This window comes from Eimeria acervulina, genomic scaffold (genome assembly GCF_000499425.1).
Source record: "Eimeria acervulina Houghton genomic scaffold, Eah_scaff111, whole genome shotgun sequence".
Taxonomy (NCBI): domain Eukaryota; phylum Apicomplexa; class Conoidasida; order Eucoccidiorida; family Eimeriidae; genus Eimeria; species Eimeria acervulina.
In genome coordinates, this window is record NW_013549420.1 from 21425 (window position 1) to 32978 (window position 11554).

General features: G+C 42.7%; 1 protein-coding gene across 1 annotated transcript; it reads right to left on the reverse strand.

The window, feature by feature from the left end:
* Nucleotides 1-1282: 1282 nt before the first annotated feature.
* EAH_00017400 (hypothetical protein, conserved) lies at nt 1283-7217 on the reverse strand (the record flags this gene model as incomplete). Its single annotated transcript, XM_013393861.1, has 11 exons — nt 1283-1339; nt 1813-1891; nt 2436-2551; nt 3066-3209; nt 3518-3644; nt 3941-4113; nt 4642-4769; nt 5102-5249; nt 5721-6029; nt 6529-6775; nt 7201-7217. The coding sequence occupies 11 exons, from the start codon at nt 7215-7217 to the stop codon at nt 1283-1285; spliced, it is 1545 nt and encodes a 514-aa protein (XP_013249315.1).
* Between the last annotated feature and the right edge of the window lie 4337 nt (nt 7218-11554).

The following is an 11554-nucleotide window of genomic DNA, read 5'->3' on the forward strand; positions in this document are numbered from 1 at the left end:
CAAGGCTCCTGCTTGTCGCTTGTAGTTAGAGCTTCACTTTTGCCTACGCGCAAAAAGAATGGATAAGTTTAAGGTGAATCTGCTAGGCACCTGTCGCGAAAGAAGAACGGCCAGCAGGTGTCAGTCTGCTCCACGATGTGGAGGAAAGGCCTTGCCGCCATTGAAGTACAGCTTTCTTGATTCGTTGTCGGAATGTACAAATACAGGCTTACGAGCATCGCTAATGCTCATGAAATGTCCACACACATCGCAGTGAAGGTAACTGTTCACTGCCCTCGAATTATTGCGTTTATATTTGTGCGGTCTGTAGTTCATCTTTGGGGGGGTTCGCGCAGAACGGGACTGCGTAAGGTAGTGTAGCGCGGGTTTAAATCCATCTCCGTCCCCTTCCTGCTCTTCATTCTGCAAATTTAGTTTCGGTAATGCCGGTGTTGCTTTTGGAAGGATACAGCTGCTCTCTAAACATCCGAAGTTCGCACGGATGGCCGAGTGGTCTAAGGCGCCAGACTCAAGTTCTGGTGGGCGAACGCCCGCGTGGGTTCAAATCCCACTCCGTGCAATCTTTCTTCTTTGTTCTGCCCATTTATTTATATTGTGCTTACTTCTTTCTCTGGTCTACCGAAAGACGATATAGTGGGACTACGTAAAGCACGCAAACTATCCTTTATGCATATAAGCATACGCACATGCCTGCGCAGATTCTACGTGTGTAGATGTCTCCCTAAATAAAGCTACATGTGAGCATATCCCCCTGACGTTACCCAAAAGTAATCAGCATATGCCAGTTTTTGCGAATATGGCGCGGATATTCGACGGGCAGGCCAGTTGCCGGCTGTACTGAGGTGTACGCATAAAGTGTTTCCAACTGCCTCTCAGTGGACCGCGGTTTGTAACGTGCAACTGCGAGGCGTATGCAAAAGCCTTTCAGCGCCGTTATGAGGAATGTGAATATGCGTTGCAGTGTCGTTTAACATCCTGACTGACTGTAAGTGGAGACCACCTAAAGCCCTGCGATCAAGGACGGCTGTCCTTTTGAACAAAGAAGTTGGGGGAAAGCCAGTAAGTCACATATGCATACATATTTATATGCACATGGATGCACATACGTGCGTTTCATATATACGTACATGCCTACGATAACAAACATCACAGCCATCGTGCTCGCCAAAGTGGGGGTTTACAAACACCTAAGCTTCCGGCACATTTCAACCTGTGCCTTTCCCGCAGCCAGTCAAAACCGCAGCCCTTTTCTTCGTTAAGAACTACATCCCATCTCAGCCGTTTACTTCTTGTGGGCCTCGGAAAGAAGATTGTCCAGGCCAAACGGATCTGACACGTCCTGCAGCACAGCAGAAGATAACTAGGCACCGAATAAAGAACAACCAGCAGACACCACGCAACCAACAAAGAACGATGAACAAATGGCAATCAAATAACGGTTCTAATGAAAAGGTAACGAGCATGCAAGCTACGGGATGCATGCTAATAAACAGCGAACGACATCCCTCTGCTGGTGCTGCCGATCGGGATCGGGATTGGCATCTGCGCCAGGGATGCATTCTTTATTAACTTGCTTGTCAAACCAATGCATGGCAAATGAGGAAATACCCACAATGCACATAACCAACAAGCATATAACAGACAAGCAAAACAACATAAGAATCAATGGCAAGCTAAGAAGAGGACCTAACAGGTCAAGATAGGCAAAACCGCGCATGAACGCTGTACTTCCACCATCGCTGCACTCTAGCTGGAACTACATTCTTCTCCACTTTATGCCTTGCCCTTTGTGCCTTTGCTTTTTGTCCTTACCTTTTCGAATTCCACCGGGCCCGTCCTCGTGTACCTTGTTTTATCAGCACCAGCAAACGAAGCCAATTCCGAGTTTTCCCTGTGGTCAACCAAAAATAAACAATATGCATGCATATTCCCACCATGCAAGCAGCGGGTATTTATGTTTGTTGTACGTGCGGTACACCGATATCTAGAGAGAACGGGCTCGCACGAGACATGCAATGCATAAATGGGAACACATTTGTATACACGTGACTAAGATACAAAACAGGGTTGAAAAGATTTTCGCAACAGACGTTTTACGCACTTAATAACCTGTCTACACGCTTATATACAAACATCAATTCAACTATTAATCTCAAAGCATCGAAGCAAAACAGAAATTCAAGTATCCTCATTTGCTTAACAGAGCCACTTTCGAAAGTTTCATTGTGGTAGACCGCATCCTCATCACGATGAATACGAGTAAAGTATACATCTCGGCAAATGCATTTCATGTAATGGCAGTGCAGAAAAAAACCATCAAGAGGAGTTACGAAACAAACACCGTATTTCTTGATAACACCACTGTGATCAAACCCATCTTTATGCTGAAATGAAGAAAATATACAAGTCTCAACAGCTGCTCCTATTTTTCTTACCCGACAGAACTCGAAAACCTGTCGCGGCTGAATTGATAAATCCCTGCACCTCCTCGTTGGGCAAACAGGGGGCGATCATACAAGTTGTATGTGTCGTCTTCTCCTCCTTTGTATCCCTAGGGAAAGAACAACGTAACACGCAAGAAGACAGTGATTAGAGGCCGGACAAGTAGAACACAGCGGCTCAGAAACAATGCAGGGGAAGAACACGAGAATTCAGTAATATAACAATCACAATGCAGCCACTAAAACGTAGAAGGCGACAACGACGAACGCCTGCAAACGCTTGATTTTTTGCGATGCAGCGCCCCAAGGAACCGCAGCAACAGGCAGCACCAGCACGCTACACAGCTAGATAGGAAGAACACCACATTTAAGAGGAGGGAAAAATAAGAATGAATCCAAGTCCAACACTGGAAAGCAGCGACTCGAAAAAAAGTGCAACGACAGAAGACTGAGACTGATGCAGAAGAGGGGAAGCGCCGTTGGTGAATACGGAAAAACAAAAACGGGGCGCAGCAGCAGGCAGCGCATGGCTCGGGCCAGGGCAGCAAAGGCGCAACATTGTAATAAACTTGAACATATGCAAAAGAAGCAGTAAACTGCCCTCAGGCAATATAAATGACAAACCGAGTCAGTTCCCCCTGCTTGGTTGAAGAGACGCGCATCAAACATGGAGTCGGTGCGTTGTTTCTTCGCGTCCACCGGCAGCCCCAAGGCCACCAACTCGCTGATGTCTCTTTGAGAATCATCTCGGCGTTTTCCTCTGCTTCTCTGAACAGCAACATAACACAGTCACATAGTAAACATGACACCAACCACACAAATACACGTCAGTAAACGCACGGGAAACGACATTAAAGACGAAAAACTGGAAACAGGGTGAGGCACCGCCATGCGTTTCTACCATTACACGACACACGCATCATCCAACGTTATACAAAAGCAGAATACAGCAGGTATGGAGGGACTAAACCCTAAGGACAGAGAAACGCGAGAAATGGTTCATCTCCGTAGCTGTAAAAAAACAAGCCCGAAGGGGAAAAAAAGAGAAACAGAAGAGAATCTATTCACGCTTGTACCTCCAGGCGAACTGCGCGTTCAATGTCTTTCTCTCTTTCCCTCGCCACTTGTTCTCGTTGCTGCCGTTCTGCCTCCTCTTCCGCATCCGCCCCAGCAGCGCGCCTCGACTGCTGCAGCAACTGGGCTCTGTAGACATCGCCACACAAACAAAGCCCAGGCATCTAACAATCTATTTTAAACACTATTCCCCTGACTCCTCTCTTAGCTCTGCACGCGAGCAGCAAACAGCTTAAACGACCTCTACACAGCAAGGAGGGATAGGAAGAACTCGCAAAATCAACTAGACGCGAGAAAAATAGCCACCAAATCCCTCAGTTGTACACCTGACGATTTAATTCTGAGAGGCATGAAAGCACCTAAGTACAACGCAGACGCGACACTAGAACGAAATGACCAAGCCGTTAGAGCTCAAATTTTCTGACCTTTCTGCTCTCGCCTGAGCGGCGAGTTGTCTGAGTTGCTGTTCTCTGAGTTCTTCTTCGCGGATTTTCTTTTGTTTTTTAACTTCGTTGCGGAGTCTAATCTCTTCTCTAGCCTGCCGTTCCGCTATGTAAAGTGCTTCGGAAAGGGATGCAAATTTGTCGTTCACTGACACCTGAGGCAAGCCGCAGCATAAGGATAGCCCTTCGGATTTTCCTCTAGACGCGAAAGAATTCAATATAGGAAAAACAGAGCGATGGTGCACCTGCGGAAATTGACTGCCTCGTGGCAGCCCCACTTCTGCAGACCGCCAAAAAACCATACAAACACAATGCGCAGACAAGAAAGGCAAGCGAAAAGGAAAGAGAACAAAAGCAAAAACACTTCAAGACGAACATGTGGAGAACGCAGTCCCAACAACTTTCCTGACTCTTTGATGATTCCACGAAAAGCATGCATGAGGGCAAAATAATGTGAGGGAAGGAACACCCAGCACATAAACTTGCGTAAAATACCATAAACACACAGGATTTCACAAGCGAGCAGCTGCTGACGTCCCCTGGCAGAAGGTACCGCCGAACTAAGAAACAGACGGAGATACGAGCACAAGCAAGGACTCAAAGAGGAAATTTGAATAAATAAAGTGCCCAATTACAACTATGTGAAGAAAAATAGACCGAAATAGACCGTGATAACAACTCACATCTTGCAAGTTTCTGCCGTCTGCAGCAACACGCTTATCAAGAGGTATTGTATACCCCTTTTGGTTTTTCCAGTTGCTGACGCAAGGGGGAATCTTCCAGTCCTGCTGGTCCTGCAGCGTAAGTTTCCCTGAGGAATGGCAACCCAAATAAAATGCGTGTAAGTAAAAATGTGTAAAAGCACACAAAACAACAAGACAGGTGCAACAAGTAGTAAAGACCAAGACAAACACGACAGGGGCAGCACAGGGAAAACAAAAGAAATGCAATCGAAACACACACGAAGCGTAGGTAAATTACAGACAACATGCTGTTTCTGTCTGTCTTCTTAATCAACCAAGGAAACAGCAGAAGCACCAGCACAAGCAGCAGTGGCATCAGCATCAGCAGCAAAAGCAGGTGCAGCAGGCTGGGCAACACAAGGAAGGGAGGGTCATATGCAGTCAATCTGAATTGCATTACTTGTAGGAGAATGCAAAACAGGAGGAGGAGGAGAGAAACGAGCTGCTGGCACCCTTTTGTGTTTAAAGCGAGGGGGCTCCAAAGGATCAACGGGTAAGTCCTCAAGTCGTAGCAGCCGCTGCGCGCAGCCACTGTTATGCCCTTCTACCTGGCAAAGACAAACGCAAACAACGCAAACTGCGCTTCTTGGATGCACAAGCACGTGAACAAGAAACAGAAGATGGGCGAAGAAATAAGCACGATGAGCAACATGTTCGCAACAGATATGTGAAATGATAGAGAAAACAAACACACAAGCCATCAAGCAAGCAAAGAACCGAACAAACAGATGTAAACAAAGAAAAAAATAGCTCCTTTTTCAGAACTTATGAGGAATGATGGGGCCAAAGAAAGTGGCAAAAGACAAAACCGACATTCCCTAAAGCTGCGAAAAAAATATCCTTACCAATCCGAATAAGGAACAACCCCCGACAAACACAATATATACATTATAAATATAATACTTATAAAAAGCTAGTGGAACGCTCAAACGGCAAGGACACAACTATCTTCACGCGTAGACATGTAGGGAATACTATGGCATAAGAAATAATACAGACTATATACAATGTATGCATACCATTTTAGCTGGGGTATATCTGACGAATTCTGCTTCTCTATGTTGGGGCTGTGCTCTTCCAGCGTTGCTTTTCTTTTCGAGTTCTTTTTCGATGGCTTGTTTGGTTTTCAGCAATTCTTTTTCCTCTTCTTCTTTGCCGGGTATTTCCCGTGCTGCTGCTGCTGCAGCTCCCTGCAGCTGCAATCCATTGGCGCTTTCTGGGCCTGTATAGACGACTGCTTTATTTGAACCATGTCTAACGACCAAATCGTAAGCAAGGCGGCCGTCTGCTCCCACTTGCAGTGGAAGCGTCGAGCTGGAGAGGCCTCCCTGCTCGCAGAACAACGTAATAAAGCAATTGAAAACAAAACATGAAAACATATTGAATGCAAAAAATTGTATGCATATTCGAAAGCTGGAACCTGAACTATACATTGAAAAGCAGAGGAATACGCGCAGAAAACAAGGGGATAGATATAATGGCGAAATCTTTTTGCTGCTTCTGCTGTATTATTCATAAAAGCCAATTCAAAGTACGAAATACATTCAGTATTTCACAACAAAAAAACTTTTTGCTGGCCAGCCTTAACTTTCCAGGGAAAAAACCAGTTTATTTGCCTCTCTCTGCATTTTATTGTTTCTTCCTTCCCTTTCTGTTTGTATTGCATTAATACCTCTCTGAAGCAAATCTTCATCATGTATGAAAACATTTTTTTCGAGTTCCAGCATATGTGTATTTTTGCAGCAGTGCATATAATAGGCTCTTGGAAACCCATTTTAATCTAAAATATTCAAAAGTTTATATATTTCATTCAGAGAATTTCCTTACATCCATATTTTTGCCCATGCCCAGCGGAAACTGAGCGACGAATATTTCGGGGTAGGAGCCACCGCCTCCGAAGTCTTCTTCGCATTTTGGCACAAAACCTTGGCGATGAAGATAAGGGGGTATAGAAATGCTGCTTTTATTGTTGCTGGTAGATTTCAAAGGACGAATGGGCGCAGTAGACAAAGAATAAGAACCGAGAGAAGCATCTGAGACGCACAGACGAGAGGCGCGGGGGGCCGGCAACCTCCTGCGGAAAGCAGAAGAAAGCAGAAGCAACAAACAAACGAAAATATTAAATCCTTTTGATAATGCATTAGTAAACGAAAACCAATAAAACCCCTGCATGCTGCTATAATCATGCCAGGCACATATTTCCACATGCTCACAAAGCAGCAGCTAGTTTGTATTCAAGGCGTTGTTCATAGCTCAGCATATATGCTCTTTATATAATATATTATATATATATATATATATATACAGCTGATGTGCCTACGGCAGTGCAGCCTTCTCAAAGCTCCTGACAGTTTGAAAAGGTGGCAAAATTTTAATCATTATATGAAATATATTTGTATGCAAGTCTGTATGAAGGAGCATATATGAGATGTATTTCTATTAAAAGAGTTCCGTAAAGAAACAGCAGCAGGGCTCAAGCAGCATGGGAGGGGAGCTTACGTGAGGAAATCAGCCATCTTCGTATTTGTCTGTTGTTAGCCCTTCATTAACGACCTGTTTTGATTTTGTTGTTGTTTTTCTTCCTGTAATTCTGCGTTTACTTCGCGAAGAACAGCCAACTGAACCTTTGAGGCGCCCTACACTTAAACCCTAAACTGCAAACTATCAGGCCCGCTGGAGCAAACCCTCAGCAACGAAAGAGGCGGCACAGCCGCTGCGATTGCGTTTTTCCTCCTTTTACCCCCTATGAGGTCAGTTGTTTCGCTTTAACCACAGAACAAAACACAACAAGTATGTTCTCTGAGCTTGCAGCTACACCTAAGAGCGGGGCCCCGTATGTAGCATGCTATGCATGCTCAGCAGGACAAGAAGAGCAGTCAGACGGCCACTGGTATACAGCAGAGGAATGAAAACGAAAAGAAAAAGGAAGAAATGAGAACCGAGAGGAGAATGAGGAGTAAAACAAGGAAAGCAGCCCGCTGCTGCCTACACCACACAGCGCTGCCCCTCCCCTACTACGCCTGTTTAAGGGAAATGCGACAACAAATAAACAAAATGGATCAACAAATCGAATTCATGAACTTAGCAGAAGATATAAATTATTGAATGGGGAAATTAAAACAAACTTCTCCCTCCCCCTAAGCCGGCGTACGAATGATACAGCCCCAACGCTCGTTGGGCCTGCTGTTAGCGCTGTGCGTTGCATCCGAGAAAAATATTTATTTATTTTGATTAAAATTAAAAATAAAAACCAATTAACTGCATGTAATAATGTATTAATTTCAGGAATAGAGGGAAATCAATAACATGCCCTCAAGGCTGCATACGCTTGCGACTGCCGCTGCGCGGCGTGCAGCATGCAGCAGTCGGTCTTCGTCTTTTTTTCTTTGATGTCTTCACTTTTATCAATAAAAATAATACCAGAGTTATAATAGTAGTATTTCGTAGTTTTTGTTTTTAAAACACAAAGGGCCCCAGCTGATTCTTCGCCGTTGAGGGAGAGGGGCAATGCCTCTAAGTAAATATATTATACGTGCATACTGTAAAGAGAGAGATCTTATTAGCAGAGGGCCCGTGTAAGCTGTCGTAGAATTAAAAGACTCAAGATAAGAGTTGTTTAAAAGCATATGAATCCCCGTTCTGTCGTCATGTGTACGTACTTAAAACGAAAGAAAAAGAATACTGAAACGATGAAATTTATATTTATATCGATAGAGGAGCGCTCTATATTTAAAAATATATAGTAGATTTACTAACTTCAAACGGAAAGCGGTGTATATGCCCCTCTTCCCTTTCCTCAAAACAGCACATCTCTTCCTGTAACGAAATACTCTCAGTATGAAAACTAAGAGGGTTTTTTGTCTCTATAAATCTCAAGGCTTTCATATCCTGAACGCCAACTTCATACGCGTCTGTATACATACCAGAAGCGGCGCCTCCTTAGAGGTTCTTAGCAACTTAATTACCACTACTTGGGCCCGACAAAGGAAACAGCAGCAAAACATCTTCTACTGATAAGCCTCCTCACATGATGGGGCAGCAAAGTGTTGGAACTTGTATGAAAAATAATGCCGCTGCTGATCGAGCTTAAACTCGTGTGGTTATACCTTTGCTTTAAACAAATTATATTGTAGAAAACGTCTAAAAAGGTGCTATTTATTTCTTTAGAGACCGCTGGTTTCTTGTTAATTGCCCCCTTAGCACGTCGCTGTGCAGTGCCTCCCTTTGCCACATCGCAAACTCCTTCGGGCTCATGAGCAGCGTCTATCTCTCAGCTGCAAAATAAATTTACCCAGAGTCTTAAGGGCATGATCTTAACACCTTATTAATGAAGAAAAATAATTCATACACTTAAAGGGGGTTGGCTGGGATTGCTTTCATAGACGACCCCCTATTCCTCTTCACAGCTATAATCTGCATAAAATATATTATCTGAAAGCCTTTACTAGCTGCAAATAAGTCAAAATAATTCAATTAAAGTCTCTAAGAAGGCTTACGCTAGTTCTGTTGTGCCCACAACATTAGATGATTAGATTAGATAGACATTAGATTACATTAGATTATATACTAATAGGCAAATAAATTAAAATATCTATAGTATTCACCATATAAACCTGGCGTAACTACAAAGAAAACCATAATGACAAAGTATAAATCTAGAAGGGCTTTACTCTACATTAAAAACTTAAAAAAGCTGTTATCTTTTCTACGCAAAGCCACATGCATGCACAACCAAACCCTCCTCTCTGCAGGCACTACCCTAACATTGTAGATAATATTAAAGCCCTTTCTTGCTCTTAGGCAGCTATATGCATGCAGATAGAAATGTGTCTGTACAAACTTTTTGAATAAATATGCTCTAGGTAACGAATTACCTACTACAGCAATACACCAAGCCAAGCAGGTGCAGCTGTGCTTGCACTGATATATTCAAACCATTCATCTCTTAAAGTGCTATACTCATATTTATTATTATTATTATTATTACATTTATTATTTCCTTCATTGCATTATTTTAATTGATTTAGAGTAATTAAGAGGCGACTGCAGCTCTTGAGCTGCAGCCATAAGCCCAAAGTTATTCATAGAGATGTACTCTACGAGTTATATATATATATATATATATATATATATATTGCATACATATTATGTACATTATATACTATAGATATACATATAGGTATAGATGTATAGATATAGACTGCTGTTGTGTGAGTATCTTCTGGATGTACGAAGAATTTTTTTAATAAAAAGTTGAGCGATAAACCAAATGCTGCAGCATTTAGCTCAAAACTTTCTTTCACTTTTATTCCTATGAAGGGTAATTTAAAATGAGAGAGTCTGAGGTCTGAGCTAACGAGTATCAAGAGCGGCGAAAACCCTAAACCCTAAACCCTAAACCCTAAGAAAATATCTCTACCAGCAGCTAATTGGTTTCTCCGCACTTGTTCTAAACAAATACTGCAAATAAAGTCTTCTTCATTAAGATAAAACTTTTCCTCCTAAGTGCATCAACACTGCAGAGATTTATTGTACTTCTTCGCGCATGCAGCAGGCTGATTACTACGCCCAAGACCGTATTCACTCGTTTTCTTCAGAGAGACAAATATATATATATATATATATATATATACATTAAAATATATATTGTATATATTTTTTTTAGTATAGAATGTATAATATATATATTATATATTCTACAATACATAATATATATTCCACATTATATATTGTATATTATAGAATATATAATATATTATACATTCTATATTCTATTTTATAGAATATGTAAGATATTCTATATTCTATATTCTATATTATTTATAATTTTTTTATACATTATATATTGTATAAATTATATATTATATATTATATAATATATATATTATATATTATATATTACATAGTACATATTACGTATTATATATTATATATTAATATATGCGTACACTTGCTTACAGAGGTATAAAGAAGGCGCATAGGCCGCCAACTTCGCTCATAGTTCCTCATTCTTACTAGAGTCTGAGCTTGAAGAGATTTCCTTTAGGTGTTAATACAATTTTGTGAATTATATTCTGAGAAACAAGAAAGAAAAATTAGCAGCAAAATTAATTGACTCGCTAAGGGCCCCTCACAGCACAGTCTCGGCATTAAGAGAGAGATCATATAGCTAGGGAGCTAAATTGTTTGTTTATATTTAATTTAATAATGCTAATTATAATAGTAAAAAGACAATATATAAGGAGCAAACAAGCAGTGCAGCTTGGAAGGATTGCGGCTCTGTCGGCCGCCGTTGCTGTTGCTGTTGCTGCTGCTGTTGCTGCTGCTGCTGCTGCTTGGAGCAGTAGCAGCAAAGTGCATGCGCGTGACTCTCCTTGTTCACTTAATTGAGCTTTTCACCTTCATCTCCGAGTCAAAATAGGCCTTCTCTGCCTCTAGTATTAACCAACAACAGCAGCAGCAGCAGCAGCAGCAGCAGCGGCTGGAGCAGCAGCCGCCGCTGCCGCTGCTGCTACTATTGCTGCTGTCCTATTAGCCTCTCATTAGCACTAGCAGTTGGATGTCTCCTCCTTTTTTGAGGCTTGACGAGAGCTAAACATCTTCCAGCCGTAGGCTTGATAAGGAAAGAGAGCGGCGCATGCGCAGCAGCAGCTGCAGCAGCAGCAGCAGCAGCGGAGCCTTGCTGCTGCCCCGGCCCCCTTATGGGCCCCGACAGCTTCATGGGTGAGAAGCAGTCAAAGAGAAGACGCCTAAGAGGGATGGGGCCACCAGGGCTGTAAGCAACCCCCAGCTCGCAACCACCGGCCGCAGCGGCAGCAGCAGCAGCAGCAGCAGCAGCAGGAGCGTGTTGCAG